General features: G+C 40.1%; 1 protein-coding gene across 3 annotated transcripts; it reads right to left on the bottom strand.

Annotated features, from left to right (window-relative positions):
• Nucleotides 1–759: 759 nt before the first annotated feature.
• Nucleotides 760–21,691, bottom strand: cpne7 (copine VII). 3 transcript variants are annotated; one of them, XM_028401414.1, is made up of 17 exons: nucleotides 21,675–21,691; nucleotides 20,684–20,750; nucleotides 20,274–20,565; nucleotides 17,046–17,228; nucleotides 16,738–16,812; nucleotides 14,509–14,583; nucleotides 12,097–12,180; nucleotides 11,913–12,002; nucleotides 11,697–11,795; nucleotides 11,420–11,506; nucleotides 11,103–11,162; nucleotides 10,418–10,551; nucleotides 5,905–5,959; nucleotides 3,499–3,550; nucleotides 2,966–3,099; nucleotides 1,964–2,200; nucleotides 760–912 (listed from the first exon to the last, which is right to left on the bottom strand). In XM_028401414.1, the coding sequence occupies exons 3-17, from the start codon at nucleotides 20,445–20,447 to the stop codon at nucleotides 760–762; spliced, it is 1,692 nt and encodes a 563-aa protein (XP_028257215.1). In that variant the 5' UTR covers nucleotides 20,448–20,565; nucleotides 20,684–20,750; nucleotides 21,675–21,691. The 3 variants fall into 3 exon arrangements, with proteins under 3 accessions (XP_028257215.1, XP_028257218.1, XP_028257217.1); XM_028401417.1 differs by having other exon boundaries at nucleotides 21,668–21,685; XM_028401416.1 differs by having other exon boundaries at nucleotides 20,274–20,750; nucleotides 21,668–21,680.
• Nucleotides 21,692–23,589: the final 1,898 nt, after the last annotated feature.

The raw sequence follows: 23,589 nt of genomic DNA, 5'->3' as shown, positions 1-23,589 counted from the left end.
AATCAGGCAACCTGCCAACCACACGCCGCACTGTGCTGAAATTTACTCATGAAGAGCGGTGTCCTTCGCATTCTTGCAATCAGGGCAACGTTTGATCTGTTGACAACAGCTGGTGCACTTTTACCAATAGATCAGATAACATCAAAGTATATACTACAATAAAAATTGGACATGGGGTGTTGATTAAATTTAAAATAAAGCCAATTTTGCCACCAGATGGACTTTAATTTACAAGGGAAGGTCATAGAAATGCAGAATCCCTGTGACTCCTTTGATCTAATTTAGTATTGGCTAATTAAAGCAACTGCTTTTGTCTGTACAGTAACAAAATGATTAGAACATACAAAAAGGTGGTAGAGCTGAGAAGCTGAATTTTATGGGCAATAAGGACTAAAAGGCCTGCATCCGATCAATGGTTCAGCACTGAGGGATTGGCCTGCATGCATAAAAGAGAGAGAACATAAAACCTCCATGATCGCTCCAGGACCCATGATGCTGTAACAGCTGGATGGCAAATTTGCACAGCCAGGCTGAAGTGCTCAATCCACACTGAGCAAAGAAAAGTAACCCACTGATCCCTGTAGTACTGTCCTTATGTAAACACTTTGTTTAGTGATAGAATGAAATAAATGAGTAACAACACGTTTAGAAGGTTTTTCTCTTCAGTTCTTTTCCATAGCAGTGAGGCATGCATCCTCATTCCCTCTCTCAGTCTGTCGCAGCGCTCATAGCTCGGTCACAGGAACACAGGATGGGTGGTTATTCTGTCGGGGTGGTAGCGACTGGGCTGAGGATGGGGGTGTGTAAGTCCCGCATAGGACACATAGGGCAGATGGCCTTATGGCTGTAGTACTCTACTACTTGCTTGGGCACCTCTGCCAGAACACATTTGGCCAGGGCTGCAGGTGAAGCCTGCAAACAGAGACAGAGAACAGGGCTGTCAAGAAAATGTTTAAATATTGTTTTTTTTAAGCAAAACTTTTCATGTTCAGGGTGAATACTTTACGTCTTTTAGGCAAATTAAAAAAGGTATGTCAGTGTCGGACATCTATGCCTTAATCCCAAGAGATCCATGAAAATTAATAACACGTCTCACAGTGAATGCATTACAGAATCGGAATTATGTTTATTGCCATGTAAGCGAAGAGGTTTCACATTACGGAATTTGTCTTAGTGATTTAGTGTATGCATAAAACAAGTAACAGAAGCATGCATGGGGTACGTTGTTCACAGACGTTCCTAACTGCTCAGTAAATATCAGAGACTGGATGGATAAATTGACTTTAAGAGTCTGATCCAAATTTATGAAAATGAACATGAACATTTTGAAACTATGTAAAAGTATTAAGGCAGTAAATCAAGTGACTCATATACGTGAGTGTGCAACATCAATATGTCTCGGTTCGCTGTCATTTATGAGCAGTGTGGACACGCTGCTTTGCTTTTCAATCTTGTTTCTCAAAAATGCAGGTGACTGTTTCAGTTGATAGTCAGGTTAACTGTAGTAAATTTGGGACAAATTAAAGATCAAAAAGTGTATGAGGCCTCCTTGTTCTGTCCTCGGAGGAATGTGCATTTTTTACGTTTCTCTACTCCTGCATCTGTATAAATATTTACACACTGGAGAATGTCATTCTGTAGCATATGGGACCTATAATCCACACCAGATTGTGTAATTGTACAACCAAAATGTAGCTGACTGCATGTGGAAACATTAAAAGTCCAATCTTGTGTGAGCAAATTTCTGGATCTCCTCCAGTCCATGGTGCCCATCTGCAGCACTGGCAAAACCAGCGAAAGCTGCCTGTTTACTCTTTCAAATGAAAAGAGTCAGGCACATTATAGAGAAAGAACGCCTTAATGTTCATGAGCATCCTTGACACAGCAGTCAGATGCAGTGGGGTTGAAAGGCAAGCTTAAAGTCAACAAGTGAAGATTGACAGATGGAGAGAAAATAACTGACCGTTTTGAAGTCTCTGAAGGGCACAAATTGCACAATGTCTCTGAGGACCGGCTCGCCCTTTGGTGAGCGGAGGACTCCATCATCTCCATCCAAAATCTGCATGTCTGTGAAGTCTGCGTTGCCCACACCGACAATAATAATGGAGAGAGGCTGATAAGAGGCTCTCACAATGGCTTCACGCGTGTCCGCCATGTCTGTCACCACACCATCCGTCAGGATGAGCAGGATGTGGTACCGCTGCAACAAGACCAGGGCTTTCAGTGTGAATTCCTATGTAAATAACACATTTCAACACCAATATGTAGCTATAGCAAGCAACACCTGTTAGTGTAAGTGCTGTCATCTGGAGGATTACCTTTATACTTTTTGGATGATTTAACAGCCTTGACTGAGCAGACAAAAGCCAATAAACCATATGGCAGCAGCACAGAGCTCATTTGTATCCATGCGTGACATTCATTTCAAATGTGATTATGTAAGTAGAAAGTAACACAAATATAAACATGGCACAATATGAGCATTTTAATTTGGCCCCATGAGTGGGTTGTTTGTAGTACCCTGACTCTGCTACGGATCAAAAGATGGCCAGCTACTATCGAGAAAAATAAAATGAAGGTCAGTGCAATTACAGTGATGTAATACCTTAGTGCAGAATGCCAGTGATATCAGATAACACAGATAAAAACGTGTATCCAGAAAGAATAAGCAAAACTCTACTACTAACTTACTTTCAAGTACAGTATATGAAGTTATTCCTGACACACAATGTCTGTGATACAAAAATATGTTGAAAATCTGTGGCATCAATGCAGCCGTCAATCCATAAATTAAAATGTTGGTAATTCACTGTATAACAAGGCGCTCCTATTTTTTGCCGTAGGGCATCATTACTATAAGGAGTGAGGTGAAGCAGAGGCTGTTCACTCAGGGAACACGTGGGAGGCAACAATGAAGGCTATATTACGTCCATACATTTCCTAAAGAGAATAAAGGAGAACTCACAGATGCATCCTTAATGTTGCCATCGCCTGCTGCCAGTTTGGCTATTCTGTTAATGATGGGAGAAACATTGGTGGGACCGTACAACTGGATCTTAGGAAGGCAATTCTGGTACGCCTCAACGACTCCTTGGATCCCTGATCAAACAGAGCACAAGTTAAAATGAATCAAACATGAACAGAGTTATCAACACTTGTCAGCAAGTGACAGCGAAGTAAAAGGTACACTCAGATCATTTGATCACTACAGTCTAGCAAAGAATTGTATGTAGTCTGATCATGTTGTTTCACACAATTAAAAGACTCACTACTTCAAATACAGTTAAACTAAATCAAGTACACACTATGAATCTTGAGTTGAAAACCAGTGAGACAGTTACACATGTTTAAACTCACTCAGAGGAGAGCATTTCCTATCTTTGTGCTGGATTTTATAAAGACAATCTGAGATAATCTGAGATTTTAGATGTTAATTGTGGCATCATCAGCATAGAGATACACCCCTCTGGTAATCTTATGTCCAAAACCTGCTCGTACCTTCACATTCATCATCTTCAGGGTTGAAATTAATGGCAAAGTCATGGGACACCTGTGAATGAAGGTAGAGGAAATTATAAAACACTGTTGATGTGGGGTTTTCAAGATAAACCTTCCCCACCAACAAACGTCTTTATGCATCCTTTTTCATAACTTCCATGTTGTATTAAAATGGCATGTTTAGAATTGCTAACCTTTTTTTTTTAAAATGTTCACCGTTTCTACATTCTTGAAGGGAGATTGTTCATTTCATTGCAAAAGGAAGAAAGACTTATTTATGAGGACATGGTGACAACTCTAATGGAAGATGTTCCTCCTACAGCATAGTGAAATAATGATCAGCTGAACGAGAAGCTTATGGGGTGTCAAAACCTCTTTGGCTTGATGAGAAGAAAATTCAACAGCGCATGTCAGGGGTATATCTTTCCCGCTTTTTTTGCTGAATAATAAGATACCTAAAAACAGATAGAGTTTGAGTTCAACTCTTTCAAAGAAACACCCAGAGCACCTGGAACAGAGGGACATAATATGCTAATCTCTGGAGACAGCTACTAAAGAAAATCAACAAGATTTTACTGGGCAGTGCTTCAGGCTACAAGTCCACAGTGGTGATGGCTGTCAACCAGAAATCCAGATGGGAACTACTGAGGATTAGGAAACTACAGTAAAAAATACACTTTTCAAACATCAGATAAAACTGTCTTATTTATCTCATCTGTTCTTTACTTCACAGTAAAGAAACACCGGCTAAATGCTCCAACCCCTCTCCTTTTATCCGGTCCATTCTGGCCACCCAAATGTCAGATAGATTTCTTTTTCTCAAAGCTGTTTCATTGGCATAAATAAAATCCCCTTCTTCATTCCTCCTCCCATACAAAACATGTATTTTTTTCTTGCGAGCACCAACTGTCAGCCAGATCACTGACAACTGACTCTTCTCCAGCTGGCAATTATTTTTTTAAGTCATAATTTTTGTTAATGTGATTAACAACCTGCATTCTGTCTTCTCATAGGAAGATGTAATAAGCTGTATAAAATTTGAAAACATGGATAACCACAGCAAAAGATCTGCAGGCTTGTTCTACAGCAAACCTTTTGACATAATGAAGCAGGAAACACACAGGTGTAACTGATAATATTAATAATGGCACATCCGCCACTTAGATGATGCAGATGTCTTACTCCGGTACTGTACAAGCTGGTTCACAGAGACACATCAAGCATTGGTAATGTTATTAGACTCACCCATGCTTTTCCTGCTGCTGTATTCAATTTTGTATTCTAATCTACTCAGCATAAACAACATAGGAAACAAACACCACACAATGACAGAGGCTGAGCATTATTGCCTTAAAAAAACATTTTTAAAACTTAGCCTTGGATCCCAGAAATCATAACTCTGTTCCAAGAAAACCTACAGAGCTTAAAGTGACCACTTTTGCTTTTCAAATGTAGTTTGGGGGAAAATAGTTCCTCATTAAATTGTTCTTTCCTAAAGCACCATGAATCTGAGCAGTCATTATAGTGGAGAGAAGCCACAATATCTACAGCCAGTACATGCAAACCAGAGCACTGCAGATGGATAAATAGCACTGCAGGTCAAAGACAAAATTTGATGTGAGCTTAATACAACCTGTCCTTTTCAATTACACACTTTGAATGATCACATTAGAATACTGCATAATTAAGGATACAAGAGCCATGAGGCATCAAACTTGTACACCTTGTGCAATAAAGCCCATGACCTGTGAGTTCACAGGTGTAATGACTACATTAACATTCGTCTGCACCTCCTACCACTACAGTATAGAAACAGCACACAGCAAAGTAAATGTGACTCCTGCATGGCAGCCATTGTCATGGTAAATTCAAAAATTACTAGTTTGTATTTAGTAAGTCACATATACTTGCGTGATTGAAATGCTAATTATTAGAGTTTCACACTGACACATTATGTGGTGTGTGTTGTGTCTCGTCACATGTCATATGTCTCCCCAGGGCGCTATTCAGACTCACTGAAGGCTTTTGGTTCTCAAAGTCCAATTTGCTTAAACAAATGCTCTAACACTCACAAATCCCTATGTAAATTCAGCATCAACACTCTGGGGCTTCTGAACATGATATTTTCTCAAGACAAGTTGATATTTTAGGACAAGGGGCTTATGAATAAAAATACACCCAGTAATTAGTTTTAAATGTGAAATTTTGACAGAATGACAAATTGTGTTATAAAATAGGTCATGGAAGCCGGATGGCTTAACGCAAAGGGTAGTGGATAATACCAGGCTTCAGTAATATACAGCATGCGTTACACTGTCCACAAGAGGGAAAGGTTAGTGTCTGGAATAGTAAAAAGAGCAGTTCAGGCTAAAAAACAAAACATGGAGAGCAGAGCAGAACACTTACCTCATAATTTGGAGGGATTCTGGCACCAAACCCCAAAGCTGAAAAACGTTTGTCACTGAAATGACAAGCAAATGAATCAGAGGTAAATTAGAGTGACTGCAGTTTAATCTGGGGTAGCTTCTGACAGCGATCTAAAAAATATTGATGGCTTGTTTGCATTTCATAACGTGTTAAAAGCTTGAATTACAGTTTGATATCTGTCCCTGCAGCCAGTGGCTGCACCTGTTCAAAGAGCCCCTCTCAGTCTTTAATCTTTCCAGTTTTCATTGTACCATTGAGGTAAGGGCAGATATTACACTGGGAGACTCTAAAATGCTGGGTTGTGTGCTCAGACAGTCAAAGGCCACAGTGCTCAGTTTGGTATAAATTACAAAATGAATTTTGTGTCTGAAATCCCATTTTATTTGCCAGATACTACTGATTTAGGCACAAAACAAGTACCCTTACAAATTCCTATAACAAAAACGGGCTGCCCTTTTGTTCACTGCTTTCTGACACGAGTCCCACAATAAAACACTTCATAGAGCTCAAAACTCACGCATTATTTGTCCTCTTGAGAGAAGCTGCTGTTTGTCTCTGGCATCAAAATAATACCTAACCCTGTACTCCACACCTTCTCGGCTGCTGACAACAACACATGTTGGAGTGCTCGCAGTACTGTATGAGTAAATACACTGGGCAGCGATGTTCAAACGTAGCCCACGTGATTATTTCGATGAAACACGGTGTGGAACATTTACCTCTAGCATTCAATCAATAAAATGCAACACAAAATGTAGCCTACTGAAAGTCAAACAGTTTTACCTTTGTTTTTATATCCTTGGTACCCATTTCACCCATTGTTCCAGGCAGTATCAAAGGACGCAGCAGGTTACACTGTGGAATGTGGATTGTTTTGACTTTAACCTGCAAGTTTACGTTTTTTTTGTTTTTTTTACAGTAAATCCCTACATGCTGTATAAACAGATAACCCAATGTGTTTGCTGTAATATATTAGAATTTACTGCATTCGGGATAATCAGCAGAGCTGTCTTGTTTTCAGTCGCATCAGTGATTGTTTTTTCTACAGTTAGCTTTCTCTAATTGCTACTTCTGTTATCTGGACTTTTCATGCCTTTGTGACGAAATGGCTCCAAATTCTGCAGCACGGGTGTCGATCAGAATCTTTTTTTGGGCACAAATATGTTCAGATGATTATCTTTAATCAATTTATTCTGCACTTACATGGTGTGGGTGACTCAAAGGGTACACACACAGAGCATCATTTCCAGTCTCAGGGAGTGTTGAATTATTTGGTGTGAAGACAAGCGTTGATTGGAGAGCCACTTGTGGTGAATAATTTGGCTTTGAGGCACAGTTATCAGAAATGTTTATTAATTCTGATGGCTGTGGACGAGATGATGTAACTCTCCACTGTGGATTTTTGACCAAAGCAACTTGAGTTTGTCAAGAAGTAGTTGTTTTATAAATTAATTATCCCAATTCATTTTTAGTTTGGTTGATTGAGAAAGATTTAAGTGCACCTCCGACAAAATATATCTCATATTTTTTTAGGTTTCTATTATGAAACTATTACATTTGTAGCTGTGGCAAACATAGCTATAGCACATTTTTCTGTGAGACTGCTCCTCAAGGACTTTGAAGGAGGAAAAAAAAGAGTATGTCTCTCTTTTCTCAGAAGCTTTCAGCGCAACACATTCAGCTCCTTCAAACAGCGCAGTTAGAAAGACTGAATATGGTACATGGAACATTTTGAGCACATTTGGTTGCCACCATTATTCAATGTTCCAGGCACACAATAATAAATAAATAAAACATATGAATGAGTCCAACCTCTCCACATGCTCTAGCTAATGTGCTGTACTCCGTCCAGATATGAACACGCTCCAGTAACAATGTTCCACTAAAATGAATGGCTTTTCCTTTTTTCAATATGTGTTGCAACTGATACAACAGGATGAAAAGCTCAAAACTCACCTTCAACATTTGCATATTTTCAACAGAAGTTTTATCCATTTTTATCAAAATAACGCCAATGCACTGAATACAGGCCTTTACTCCCACCATTGTGACCTTTCAACACACCGAGGCGTGCTGTATCAATGCAAAATAATAGGGAAAAAAAACAAATTATGTTTTTGGTATTATATTGGTTTCACATCAAGCGATGTGCAGAAATGAAAATATTTTAATACGAAGGGAGTTATTCAAGCTTTGCCAATTTTAATATGTATGATATTATATTCTTGTTATTGTTAACAACACGAACATGCAGAACTCATTATCATGACCCCTAGAGCAATGCTTTTGTAAATTTGCCCTTGGTGCCTTAATGAATAGATATCTATAGTGCAATTTGCAAACATTAACAAAAGAGATCAAACATAATAGATGCATGAGATATGGCATGGCACCAGCCAAGACAGGAGGACATTGAAGACTACTGACAAATCATTTTCATCACATGAATTATGCTGTGAAGCGCATGGTGGTCCTTGTTTTCTCACTCTGTCAGCACATGTAAGGAGCCACAGGGAAATGTGCCCAGTGTAACAGCCCTCTCAGCGAGGTAAACGAGCCTCAACCCACACAGACAAAAGCTAGTCACTCCATCTCCTGCAATGCACTCCTCTGCAAGGACTCTAAAATCCCACATCACCTATATTCACTAAAGGCTAAAAGGTTTGCTTGCCCACATTTTACACCTCAAAAACAATTCCAGCTTGAGAGGGAAGGACCGCCCACACTCGCAGTCAGTGTTCGCCCTGAGGTATGTTTCCATGTATGATGCTGTTGTGTGTATGTCAACATGAAAATGATGAAGCCATAAGGATGAACTGAACTAGCGTTCAGGCAGTGTTTTCAGTTTCTCCACTGCTATCTCTAGGATACTATAATTAGCCACAGACAGTGCTCCCCTGATATTCAATAGGAGGATCAGCATAAATCAGGAGTCAGAGTGTTAATCCTCATCTGGCTTAGTTTCGACAGATGAGAGGGTCTCCGAAACAGATCATATTATAAATAGTGTTCATTAATTAGAAAGTTCTGTACCTGCATAACTTCCTACAATATGTTTTTAGACGCCATTTGTTTTTTAAGCAGATTAAACATTTATTTTAAAAACATGAAAATCAATTCAACCATTATGTACTTTTACAGTAACACGATTTCTCACAGGAAACATCTACAGGCTCTTCTGTCGATTCCAAACAGCACTGTTATTTCTCCAGCCATAATGCCTCCCACTTCTTTTTGAAGTGTCTGCTATCCTGGTGTCAGCCCCTATCTCTGCATGTGTTCGAGTGTAGTTCAGGGTAATGAGCCTCTGCAAGCTAAGAAGGAGGACCGGTAGCTGCAACAGATGCAGAGAGGAAACTGTATCATTGAGTTATCCACGGGAGGAAGCACATGCAGCCGCCACTGTGAACGAGGAAAATGATCACATATACATGCTGCACACAGCACAGCAGCAGATTCCTTGCTGTGCATGCTCGTCCTCTACCTGTAGTCTCACCAGACCAAATTTTAACCAAATGCCCTCATTCATTGGTGTATTGTGACATAAATAAAATAACAGGCACTCTTCCTGGCCACACCCATGACCATGGACACGTTTACCCTTTAAACTCTCTCCTTCTCAACGCCAGAAGTCCTCCACTTCCACTTGAAATCTGTTTTTCATCTGTTTGCTTAGATATAACGTGAACAGCCACATATAGAGTCACAAGAATGTACAATAACATGATTGACTTGAAAGTGTTGGAGCTTGTGTAGGTAAGCCACTGTAGATCAATAAAATCCATGCATTTTTAAAAGAAATAAATCCTTATTACATGCGGTGCAGTTCTTAATATTAATGCACTGGAGTATTTATTATTTCCCAAATGTGCTATGCTACAATAGTTTGGAGATAAACTACCATGTTTCTAAGAAATCAGTCACTGATGAGTTATCCTGATTTAATGTCTGTGGCTGATAATTTAGACAGATAGAAGCATGGATAGAACTAAAACATAAAGACATGCACACATTTTTCATGTCAGTGTCCGTGGCAGCTGTAACCAAGTTCCAGCTTCAGCCCCAGATTAGTCTCATGCATTAATAATGCCAGTAGAGGCCAAATTTGCTTGCTCTAATTTTACCAGGTACAAACAGTTTTCTCATCCATTACTGAAGAGGAGGTTTAACACAGATCAGAGTGGATTACCAGCTGCAAATGAGGCCTGTAACTGAACTATTACCGGGAGCTGGAAACTCAAAGTATTTGTCAATGTGAAGAAAAAAGAGCTTAGGGTCAGCTGGTGGTCAGAAACTTAATAACCAGCAGGGTTCCCCTCCACTCAGTGCCATTACAGTCTTTTCACTGTGGTTCAGATGGAGTTGCTTGTTTCCATGTGAAAGCTTCCACTCAAATGACATGCATGCAGCTCTAGTTCACAACAGGAGACTTTGACAATCCCTGTAGGCAGAAAACTGCCTTGTTGCAAGGAGCAAAAAAAAATTGACAAACCTATCATAGTCTTGACAGATCTCCCCCACTGCTATCAGAGCCTTCAGGTATTCGTTGGGCTGGTATGGGTTGATGTAGTGCAATGAGCAGCTGTTTCTCGGGTCTCCATTGGAGGCCGTGAAGTCAATGGCAACCTGGCAGAAGAGTGTGCAACATGAACAATATATTAGAATCAATCTTTTTGCACAAGACTTTTTAAACCATTATCAGTGCAGGAGCCTAAAATATGCCTCATAGTGGTTGAAAATGTAGGATCGGAGGTAAGAGCTTGCATATTATTACACCCACATAGACTGAAGCTGCTGCAGCTCCTTATCACTGTAGATCTAAGCAGCTAGCTGTTATAACAAAGATGAACTGAATCTACCACAGCCGTGCTCATGATTAATATTCATTGCTTCAGTAATTCAGCCAGAGAGTGAGAATGAGCCCTGCAGAGGGCAGACCAACGGGCAATGATGGAATAAGTTTGGATGTTATTCTATGAAGATACCCATAACAAGAAAACAAAGTGTGAACACAGACAGAAAACACCATCAAGGTATCAAGAAAACATAACGAAATGGTTTGATCACTGTGTTGCTTGGAATATGTAGATTATGTGGGAGGTAATTCAATAAATTAGGTGTAGTAATTAAGGCTCAATGATAGTGAAGCATCACTAAACAAAGACTGCTCAATTTACCGTGAAGTGAATTTGGCATCCACCCATGATGTAATCTAAGAAGGAGTACACTCTGTGGAGCTGCAAGAAAAAAAAGAACATTCAGGCAAAACCTCAGAAGTGATGTCTGGGTGGGATGTTCAGTGCTGGGCTATGCTGACAGAAGCATCTGGTCATTAAAACAGAATTAAGTCAAACAAATCTGTTGACTGTAAAGGATGAAAAAATGCTGTGATGTACCATGTTAAGCAGCAGAAGATAAAAATGTCATTAGTATAAACAGATCTCAGTTTGTCTGTTCTGATAAATGCGACGTGTTTCTGCAGTACAATCTTTACCTTAAGGTCAGAGAGAATGACAACTCCTGAATTTTTATAGTTTCTCTTCTTCTGTTTGTACTTGGGGTTCACACAATCCCACGACACCTTAAACAAAAGCAAGTTACAGACACAAAAAAACAGAAGCAACAAGTTATTGCATTTTGGAGATTATAAAAGCGCCCTGACGTTTGTTTCATCTGTGATGGATTTCAGCAGAGTCAAATGAGAAGCACATTGGAAACAGATGAAACAGTCTGTCTCTCCCCCGCTCTGCTCCACCTCTCCATTTACTGACCTTATTTCCACTGGAAATTTTCTGCATTTCCCTGAAAGTGGCGTAGAACTCGCCGATAAAGTCGTGCTTTCCCCTGGAGTCATAATCCCACACGAGGCACTGTGACACACACAAAAAAAACGCTGTTTATACGTGTGCCTGCATGTGTATAGTATAGTGATATTTACCTCTCAAATTTTCAGTTCACATGTTTGATTCTGAGTCATCGCCTCTTACCTTAAGCTTCCGGTCTTCATCACAGCTGCACAGGGAAATGAGTGACACTTTGAAGGGCTCCCACACTGGATTCAGGTTGTTTTTAATCACCTGTTGGAGTAGGAACGCATTACATGTGAAGCAAAGTGCTACTAATGCACTAACAGCTTCTGGTGAAACTGGAGAGGGAACATGGCGAGGTCACCTCAGTTCTGTGCACAAGCTGTTCGGTTTCATCATCATTGATTCGGTATATTTCCAAAAAGGGGTCTGACTTGCTGAAGAGATCCTGCAGAAAGAGAGAAAATGAAACCACTACCTGCTGTCTCTGAAAGAGAATGGTCCCTCAAAGAAAGCTGTGAATATGACATGTTTCTTCTAACTCCTGTAAGCTACAAAATACTGTGATGAAATGTGGACATACGCACAATACATCTTATGTCCAATAGTTTAAGTCGAGTCAAGTGGACTCATTGCTTCTTCTGAGGATGTTTCCCCCCTGAGTGGCTTCATCATTTCTGCCGATGAACATCTTCAGAGAGTCCAGTTGGAGATATATTGTGTGTGTATATATATATATATATATATATATATATACATATATATACACGCACAATATATCTCAATATTTGATTTATTTCAGTACATGCAAGCTTGTCTGACTGACTCATATGAGGAAACAAAGATTTGACCAAATAGGTAAAGACGCAGATTTACCATTGCTGATTGCAGGAGGAGGTAATTATCTCTGTGATTAAAGGTCAAGGAGACACGCACTGTTACAGCACGACTTGGGGGAATTTTGGGACAAGATTTAAGAATATTTTACAAGCTTTGAACTCCATTCCTTCGTTATTAGTGTGCAGAGCAATCACACTCTAGATATTTAAATTTTTTTCACTTAATTACTGACCTTATTCTGAACAAATAGCCATATTGACTCACTATTTCCTTCCATACAGACTTGTGTGCAGCTCTGAAATATCTTTATTGGTTTTTTTCAAACAATATTTAAAGTTCACTGGCAGAGAATTTAAGCTTTTATTCGCACTCCGTGACTTTCACTGTGCAAAATGCATCTGAAATCCTTCCAGCAATGGGTTTTTATTAACATCATCCATTCAACAAATGTACATCATCACTGTCAGTAAATACCATAATGCCTCCTTTATGATTATTTGTGGTAGCCTCAAATTATCTGCTGAGTCTCAAGTATAGGTGTCTGGGAGCACAAGCAACATTGATTACTTGGGTCAATTGATTCTTCAGGGAGAAAAACAAATAATTACTGTGTGCATGTTGTGTGTGCCTGGCTCTGTGTCGTGGGTGACTGTGTCAGTTGGGTGGGTGAGAAGGATGTGGTGGGGGAAGTGTGTGTACACTGAAAGAGACAGTTAAGGATGCATTTCCCGCCACATTAGCCAGATACATCTCCTGAGGGATAGGAGCAAAAGGGAGCTGTTAGCATCCTATCTTTGTTGCCATGGCAACCACTAGCCAGCACCATGGACTGGTGAGACACGCATGTCAAAATTCAATCTGAGGCCAACAATAACAGTAATGTTAATCATTAGGACTTACTGCAATCCATCACATCTAATGATTAATCTTTCCGTTCGCCAATGTCTGTGTTCTGATGACCTTTCAATGTTTCGGCAGGTTGAGGGAGATCTGGCTGACAAGCAGCTAATTAGAAACAGTTTGCTGCTTCAGTCATCATCTGTTGCTCTCATTATATAAATTGGTACATGCAAAGGGGGTCTGTCATAGCGAATTTGCATGGTTAAAATATGTATTCAACTTCACGAAACATTCAATCAGAATCTGATTTCTTAGTTATTTTAGAAACATTAAACCCTCTCATTCTCCTCTGTATCCTACTGTAATATGCATTAATAAGAATTACTATATGTCTAACCAGACTTAAAGTGCATGTAATCAAATTCACTATCCTCTACATGAGTGTAAAATACAGTGTGTGGTATTCATAAATTCACATAAATATTTGGAATGGCCCAGATTTTTTGATGCATAGACATCTTAAGTACCAATTAAACATAGCTAGTAGGTGGATCCACCAAAATTTAACAGAAACTCAGTACTCCCTGCTGGATATACAGACCACGTATCAGGAGCAAAATATGTACTCTATAACAAGGATTTTTCCCTATAGATGCTCCTGTGTACTTAATAGCCTGGTTCAATTTTACTGTCTGAGCAGCTGTAAAATTTCAAACTGCCGTTTCAAAAATAAATATTGGACATATGGGTTTTTTTCCTTGGAATTTAACTCAGAAATCAAGAACAACCTATGAGTTTCCAATCAAAGATTTGTTCCTGAGAGCATGGTATGACGTCTGAGTTGTAACTGGATGTAAGCTCCCGCTGTCTTTTTGATTGAAATATGCCTTCAGCAGAGTCTGACAGTGAGAGACCAGGAGCTGCTAAGGTCAGTAATATCCAGCCTCCAAGTGGAACTATACAAATTCGACACACATCTCACGTTCAGCCCATATGCTGTATATGCATACAGCATCCAGGATCATGACCTCAGGAGATCCACATCAAATACAACATCTATATTGGTGTTTCCATGGAAAGCGTCTGCTCCTCTCACCTTATCATCGAGCTTCTTGGCACAGAATGAAAGCTCCACATATCCATTGTTGCCAGAAATTTCCTCAGCATGCACCTGAAAGAAAATTGGATTTATCTGTAACACTTTGGTGTTGGGTTTTCTGTGATTAATGTTAAGAAGTATTGGCTTTTAATATGTATATTTAACTGGTGTTGTGCCTTTGAACTAAATGGTTGTTAGGACAAAGGCAACACAGAAAGGAAATGAGGAGATTGGAGGGTTTAGTCACACAGGGTTTCCTTTTCAGAGCACAACTACCTGGTTAGGTGCAAGAAAAGATCAGAATTTGGACTAAAGCCCTGATTGAAAAGCTGAATTTTTGTAAGGTTGCCCTGCTCGAAGATGGTAATCATTTAAATCACAAACCTGACTCTAAGTCCTCTCTAAATAAACACATTTTGTAATATTTCAGTTTTCCTACACACTACACAGAGAGTGGAGAGACCCATTAGCCGTTAACTGGTGGTCCCCACTGTCAAAGGCTATTGTCTCAACTTGTGAAGTTAACCTTTTATGGGTATAAAGATACCACATGCAGGATTAAAGTTTCAGAACAGCTGTTTATCTGACTGGCTGCTGTTTTCTTTCTTTCAACTTGTGTGTTACTTGAAATGAAAAAAGTTTAAAATGCTGTTTTTTAAGAATTGCAGAGGAACCTCTGCAGCTCCCTCTGTGCCATTTGGCCCACTCACAGAGCACCAGAACAGAGAGGTTCGCTATCTGCTCTGCAGAAACCTTACATCAAACTCCCAGCACAGCAGATGTACAGCAAGGATGGCCAGAGCTAGACAGCGCTCCACAGTGATGACCGGCACTGCAGGTAATCAGACAGCCTGTCCTGACAAGTACCGAGAGCTTGTAAGGAATCTTTGTAAAAAGGTGCAGACAGAAGGCGTCTCTGTGTGTGCTCTTACATTTCTATCCTTATTACAGCTGAGGTTTACTTCCTAAAACTCGGGGCATTTACGGTTGGAGGATCACAGTTAGAATAAAGATTTTTAATGATTAGGACAAGGATCAGGCATTGTCATGGTTAAATGTATGTTTTCCCCGTGAGGCACAGAAGCCTCGTGTATAACTGTCATCGCTTCTCGCAATTAAGTAGAAAGTTTGAAATGAATAACTTTTTTTTTGGTATTTCTCTTTCAGGTAAAAATTACAAGTCTAAGAAAATAAATCCACTGTCTCCATCTCAAGGGCCCACAAGAACATGGGGCCAGCAGAAGAGGAGGGAGAGTTAAAACATGACCTGCCTGGAAGAAGATCCCCACCCTGGATGGCTGGTCACCATCACAGGAGACCATTGAGCGCCATGACATGACCTATATAGAACAACGAATAACAGATCTGGGTATCTCCAATGAATGTAAATTATCTTGTGTGAAGTGTTGCCATTATCTCAAAGACCTTGGAAAGGTCTTCACTGTTAGCCCTGGTCTATATAAATTCTGGCAAGAGATTAAACAATATAGATTTATAATGGATGAGTTTGTCTTTAGCTTTTCTAGCTCCATGCAGGGAGCCTGGGTTCAAATATCGCAGCAGGTCATTTCTGTATGCAGAGTGAGGAGAAATGAAGAACTTTATGCTCTTTGTGCACATAAAGGGAGGTGCAGATACAACAATAACAGTGCTGACAGTCAACAAGAGGCCATGCAGCATTGTGTTTGCCATAAATTCATTAGAGGAGGAGGCGGCTTTCCAAAACACTAAAGAGTGCATGATTAAGCTTGTCTTTAATATGCTACGAGCACTGGCTTGTTAACTGTAAGATGGTGGTTAATGAACCAACAGCCCTTCACTTGCTCATCAGAAATGATTTCTTATCCATGCATCATTTCTTATAGGTTCCTTGTTATTGTTTCTTTGTGTGTCTATTAGTGTGCTTAGCAAGTGTCACTCCCAAACAAGGTTTAACTTTTACGATTTCTATTCCATTCTATTCTATTCTATTCTATTCAGTCTATATAGTCAGGCTGGTCAAAACAAAGAGCAAAACAAAAAAAACCTGAAAATATTTAGAATAGCACAGAATAACAGAATGTAAGTCTATTATAGCTGCACAACTGCTATGCTTAATGCAACTACCCATTGAGTTGCCCTCCATTATTTCTCTCAGCTCTTCCATTTTCTTGATGTCCAGCAATCCAGACAATTTCATTCAGCAAAGGCAGTAAGGTCATGAGCATAAAGTAAAAAAAAACCTACTGTAATGGTGGATTTGCCAGCATATTTCCCGTACTTCAGCAACAAAGGCTTCACCATCTTCTTCTGGGCCACAATCTGAACAAAGAGCAAGATAAACACAAAGATGGCCTTCAGCACTACAGCAGTAAAGGCTAGCATGCAGGGCTCTGAGTCATACACTCCACTCCACCACTGAACACAGCAAACATACAGCACCTGGTATATTTACTACCAATATCATATTTGTTTCAGTTCTTTTATGCTGATTAATCTGTTTTTAGGGCACAAATATGTGAGTACAGTATATTTTGACAGTAGCATCTGCCTACCTGGCCAAGAGTGCACTCCACCCCTCCCAGAAAATCATCGTCACGGGTTCCAATGCTGTGAGTGCCATGGATGTCATAGACTTCAAATCGCAGCTTCTGGACCTCCTCAAAGTAATAATCTAGCGAGAAGACCTTTCCAAATACTGGGTGCAGGTTGCTCTTGATGACTTCTGTCCTGTCCAGCTAAAAATAGACACAACAAGACATGTTATTAAAAACATATTTGTTTTCATCTATCATAATATTCTATGTCATTTTACAGGGAATATAAGTTGCAGCATATTTGAGAAACACCAGCATATATGTATATATAGAGAAGGTCAAATGTCATTATGACCCATCAAGAGGATAATTTAATCTCAGTGTTGAGAAAACATCCATGCTACATGTTACATGAAAGAAACACTTTATTTTTAGGTGATGCCTGAGATCCCAGAGGGAGTCACACAGGAGTGTTTTCCTGGTGGAAGAGCATTCCTTTCGTCAGCTTCCACCTCTTCCACATCCAAAGAGGCACCTTCCAGTGTGTCTCTCCCACATTTGATTTCTTTTCCACCATGCTGTGAGGAGGTGTGGACTTGTCTATTGTTTCCACCACGTCTCCGTGGACCTTCTAGGGTGTTAAGCCATTGATTCTAAACTAGTGGATAACTGCAGGAACTGGATGTGCATGTAACAAGAGCTGTATAATGAATCTCCTTAGTCCACACTTTTCAATCACTCTGTGCTGAACAATGATACTGTCAAGATATCTGTAGGAGTAATATCTTATATAAGGCTTCCTTTAAATACTGCGATTGTAAATCATAATGTTGGACACAATGAATGATGAGTTAACTTTATCACAGTTAGGTGCAGGCAAGAAGATGTGCCCTCCTACAATGCGAGTATGATGAGAAGTCATTATTAAAATTCAATCCATTACAGCATTTCAGCTTTTTACAAAGACGTTTTTACTCGTACACTTTGTCAAAGTTTATGGCCATTCTTCCTCTAGCTAGCACATCTCTTTTTCACACACAGTGACCTTTCTGACTTATAAAACATAACTGATTATTTTTAATACCATTCACTGGCTCCTTTTTCCCTACAAATGGGGACATTACTATGCTAGAAGCAACACTGGAATAGAAATGTGATGACTCAGAATACTGTAACAGTGTGCTTGTTTGCACTGATTGCTCCCTCTAAAGCAACCAAAACACACACAAAAAACCACCTGCATGGAAGCATCTGCATTTTCAGTAAAACAGTCTGTGCACTGTAAAACCACAAAGAGCCAAATTTGCAGCCTTGTATTTTCTTCCCATTGTTTTGTAATTCAGCTTTGTATGTAATGTTCAATTTGCTTGAGCAAAAAGACGAGATCACACTTGGAAAAAACAAACTTTGGTCTTTGTCACGTCTCTTGATAAATAACTAGACTTATCTGGCTAGCAGTATCAATAATCACAATAATCCATAGAGCCTGTTGCTCTATTGTTTCCATTATAGGCAGGCAAACATTGACACAAGGGAAAAGAACTACCAGCTTACTGTCCTTCTCAGCCTCATTTACCCCTGTTTCTCTTTACTCTTCTGTCTTTCCTCCTCTTTCTCTCTTCATGCCATCTGGATGGACAGATTTGGGATGAGTCTGTTTGTTGATGAAAGCTAATTTACGTAGGATACGTTGTGCTGAAGTCTGTGACGCCTGTTTGTTGTTGATCTTGGGCCAGGGCTATAAAGAGAACTCATGGGAGATTAATTCCTGTAATTAGGTAGGTCGACCATGTAGCTTTATTATAACAAGCCCATGTAGCTCCGTTTAGATAACAAACAACAGAAGGATCGTGTTGGGAAATTAGTTCACTGTCACAAAAGCATGTAGAGTCCAGTTTACCTGATAAAGGAGACAAATCTGAAAATGGACTTGTCATCTCAACCCTGCTTCTGAACAGCTGGTGAAATAAGGTAATAATGAAACAAGAGCAGTTCAACTAGTCACTGGGACCACACAGCATGAGCTCAACAAAAAGAGACAGGGGACTGTGAGTGGGCTCTGCTTCTTACTCAGATGTTGACGTAAGTAAACAATTTGCAAAAGCAATGGCTCCTCCTAGAACTGAAGGGTTTGACAGTAGAGGATGTACACTGTCATGCCTGTCAAGACTCAGATAGACAGACAATCAGACAGATAGATAGATAGATAGATAGATAGATAGATAGATAGATAGATAGATAGATAGATAGATAGATAGATAGATAGATAGATAGATAGATAGATAGATATACTGTAGTGTGTGCCAGTTAACATGTGGTGCTAAAAATAGCCCTTCATACATTCATGCTTTGTTGAACCCAGGTCAGTCGTTTCATATAATAAAAAAAAACAAGAAAGCTGTCAGCCAAGGAATGTTAATCATTCCTGACTAAAAATAGTTTCCAGAGGTTCCACGTGCATACAACTCAAACATTACAGTGAGCATCTTCAACAAATGGCTCCCATGTGGCAGGAGTCTGGCAGAGTTACAGTTAATTATGATCTCCCTGAAACAAGAGCTTTTTCATAGACGAGTTGCAGGGGGGAAAAAATCTATATAATTAGTTATCCACAACCACACTTTAACACGTCCTCTACTTAATGGAGACCTGTGTTTTGGCTTTACCTCGTGAGCTAAATGACTTAATTAACAGGGAAATGAGAGACATGCTGTCTCCATTCCAAATCAGCTCTGGGAACAATCCAAGAAAGTAAACATTTTTCAGCTGGAACACAATTCAACACAGATTATTACCAACCTTCAGGGCAATTTGTTCATAAATTTGTGAATTGTGGGCGACAGACAGAGCTGACGGCAAATGTACACTCTATTTGACATGTTTAATTTTGAACCAGACAGCTGTTGTGTAAGCCATGATCCAAAATGGTCAAAAAATGTGTGTTGCAAGCCTGATTTCTCACATATCACACATCGCTGGTGTTATATTTGAAACCTCGGCCACAGACACTTGAAACCTTTCTGTGCAATCATTTAACAACATCACCTCAGGGTCCTTTTTGAACAACTCTTCTTCATGTGTGAGTCAAGGCACGATTCTTTTCCATATTAAATAATGTGGTTAATGACATGGAATTTCAAAAGTAACACACCGCTGTCTGTAACAGTGCTGACTGGGGAGATGTTGCAAAAGACTCAAATGCACATGTCAGGTTGTAACAAAAAAAAAGAAAAAAGATGGCCTCACCTCTGTCCACTGTCCATTGGTCTGTACCATAAGTATGACACAGGGGTCCGACTTATTCAGCGTGTCTCGGTCCAGCAGAGCTTTGCAGGACACGCGCAGCTCTACTTTGGAGACACAGGTAGCAGGACCGCTGAGGCTGGTCGCAGGGGAGGTGGCTTCCTGCACATCATTCATCCTGGCTCAGTGTGAGAGGAGCTGCCAATCAGCGAAGCAATATGTGGTGGTGGTGTAAAAACCTCAGTTGATGGATCTCAGTAAAGCCTCAGCACACTCAGGAGACAGGCCCTTTGGACTTGGTGCAGATGTCACAGAAACAGAGATTCTTGTTGAGTCCCACGAGGGGCCAAAGGGAACCTGAGCTGTTATGGCTGCCTGTCAGAGCTATCCCCTTGTAAAGAATATCATCTCACCTCGGTAATGACAAGAGACAGGACATGAAGGTGGCAGCAAGGCTGTGCTTTTAGGGAGTCTAGATTCCTGCAAAGATTAATTTAAGATGATCACATTCACTTAAACTCCAATGTTAAGGACAAAATTCTATGTAAAATCACACATAAATGTGTACGTTTGCAATGTAAGAAAGCAAACAGGCTAAGGTTTGGCATATATTCCTCCTTTTCTTTTAATCAGTAATGGTTAACCATCAGCAATAAAAAAGGGGATCCTTGCTGAGCTCATTTATTGGCCAGATTAAGGACATAAAGCCAAGTAAGGACTTTGATTTGTCAGAGCATCCGCCCTGCTGAAGTGTCCTTGAGCAATGTGAATTTGCATAATTGTTGTCCCTGCTTTAAATAAAAGAAGAGGTGAAAGTATACAGGGCGGAGGCTGAATTTCTTCCACAGCAATCATTTACTGTCACATCACAGGGAGACAAACGAACAAGCGCATCCGCTGCGCCTTTGGCTTTCAGCACCAGGGACAGCGCCCGCCGCTTGTCTGTTTGTTTTGTTGAAGCACATGTCAGCTTAAAAAGCCTCAAACTTAACTCCACACAGCTGCTAAAGCTGTCAAATACCAGGCAGTGCAGCTTATGAATCAAAACTTCTATGTACAAAAGCAACACGTACGCCCAGGCTGTCAATTTAACCCAACAACTTGCATGAAGGCGATGTAAGAAACGTTGCTAAACGGGTAGTTAATAATTCATCACAGTAAATGAACTGAAATCTGTAATCTGTGCAAACCCAGCGCTATAGTTCCGGTGGCAAAATGAGCTCTGGCTGTTCTAATTATAAGACACAAAGCATCGTAATTAAAATGAATAGTTGATAACATCGTTATTTTACATTACAGGCTCATCTTAACTCTGCAGCTGATTTTAAAAAGAACAGAAACATCCAAAAACAATCCACTCACAGCCAAGACAAGAAACAACAAGAGAAGCAACTCACTTCCTACCTGTCCTTGTTCTTTACTCTCACTTGTTTAATCCGCTCCCATAAACGCGCTGCTTGATTTTTTTTTCTCAGCCGAAACTCATTGGTTGCCTGAAGAGGAGGGAGTGGGCTCGGCTTGTACAGAGGAAGAGGAGGGAGGGGGGAGTCCAGCTGCTGGTGTGTGAGGATGGGCTTTGCGCTGGGATTTAGAATTCAAAACCGAGTCTATAAAACGGTGGAAACCGAGAAAACGCAGAAACAGAGAGCTCATGAAAAACCTGCAACACTGTGATCCAAGAATAAATCAATTAACTAAAACTTCAACCCTCACACTTCATTTGAGCTGAAGTGAATCTCTGCTGCTGGACAGCTTGGAAATAAAGCAGGTTTTCTTCTTTATCTTTAACATTTATGCCTGAATGTGAATGAGGATTGCCACTGATATAAATCTTAATGTGAAGCAACAGTACACACACATAGATCTGCATTTGATAGATAAACACTATTGATTTAGGAGTTGTTGTTCAGATTACTCCTGTTGTCTTTCAGCTGTATCCACATGTGGGAACACAAAGTGGAGGATAATCCTCCATATTGTCTGTTTGCACAAATCTTGTGAGACGTTTCACTGACGCTCAAAAAGGACAGCTCTTCCAACATTAAATCACCATCATGTGGGAGTTCCAGGCCACTGAGGGACCTGTGACTCTCTCTCTCTCACTTCTATTAAACACACTTATGTTCACTGCACACATGCAATGACTTTAACCAAGTCAGAAACCATCTGATTCATGGACTAGATTCTCAGTCACTTGACAGCTATGTATGTTACATAATGTATTGTTTCTACCATTTCGCAGTCCTCCCACAAATGTATTATTTTCATGAATGTATTTCCAGTCGTTGCATAACGTTTATAGATTGCAGTGACAAAACAGCAGCTTCTGAGATTGCCAAAAAAGAGATGTAAAAGCAGGAAAAGACAAAGAATCACAAAAAACAAAGCAACACAACTGAAAGAACATAAAGTAAAAACTGTATAAATGAGTCTTGTTTGGTTGGTCTGTGGTTACAGCATGCTTTATATTGATAAAAAAAAATCAGTAGGCGTGAGCTGCTGTAACATTTTGTAAGGTTTTTACATGTCATAATTCTAAAATGTCCTTCAGACACACTGAACATTTTTCGTTTCTTTAGAGTTCTGCAGCATTACGGCTTTGGTTCCTGTCTATGGGAGGCTTTCAATACACACAGATGGGCAGGTCATTGAAATCGAATCAAACCATTAAACAGTATGCGAAATAAAACATTTGGCCTGCTGCTCTGCTGAGCTGATAAACATAAGACCACATGAACATCTCTCAAAGGCTTAGTGTTCTTGTCCAAAGACCCATGCCTGAGTCTGCACACACTGTGTTTTAAGTTGCTGCTTTCTGACATCACCTAAGGCCAGCGTTTCACCCTCACTGCCTCTTCTTCCATGGATATTCAGAGTTGGTAGGAAGCTCTTGGGCACACACCTGAGCCCTGTTATGCCACGGATCCAAACAACAGCCATCTGCTGCGGCATCCACTGTGTGTCAGTCCAGCACCTCACAGGACGTTCCCTGCGTTTACACATGGATTATCTATTCAGAGTCCACCCCCCCCCCTTCTCCCTAGTCACACTTAGTGCTGTTCACCTTGCTGCTGCTGACCTCACTGCATGTAGAATAACCCAAATAAAGAGAATCTCTTAACATGGACTGATGCACTCCCATTTTTAGCCAGTCCCTGGTGCATTTCATCGACTGTTTGGATCCCATGAGTAGAGGTATTTCTGTGTGTTTTTTGGAAACGATCGGTCCTAAAGTCTTTCTTGGTGATGCTGTAGTTAATCAATGACTAAGCTTGGGTTTCAGCAAGCTCTGGTTTAAGTATCTCCAGCATTATCCTCT

This window comes from Parambassis ranga, chromosome 3 (genome assembly GCF_900634625.1).
Source record: "Parambassis ranga chromosome 3, fParRan2.1, whole genome shotgun sequence".
NCBI lineage: Eukaryota > Metazoa > Chordata > Actinopteri > Ambassidae > Parambassis > Parambassis ranga.
This window is presented reverse-complemented; position numbering and strand designations above follow the sequence as displayed.

Coding starts and splice junctions, on each gene's coding strand:
- cpne7 (XM_028401414.1), bottom strand. CDS start 20,447: ATGAATGATGTGCAGGAAGCCACCTCCCCTGCGACCAGCCTCAGCGGT. Junction 16,813..17,045: donor TGGAGTGCACTCTTGGCCAG/GTAGGCAGATGC, acceptor CTCTTTGTTCAG/ATTGTGGCCCAGAAGAAGAT. Junction 12,181..14,508: donor CCAAGAAGCTCGATGATAAG/GTGAGAGGAGCA, acceptor CTCTTTCTGCAG/GATCTCTTCAGCAAGTCAGA.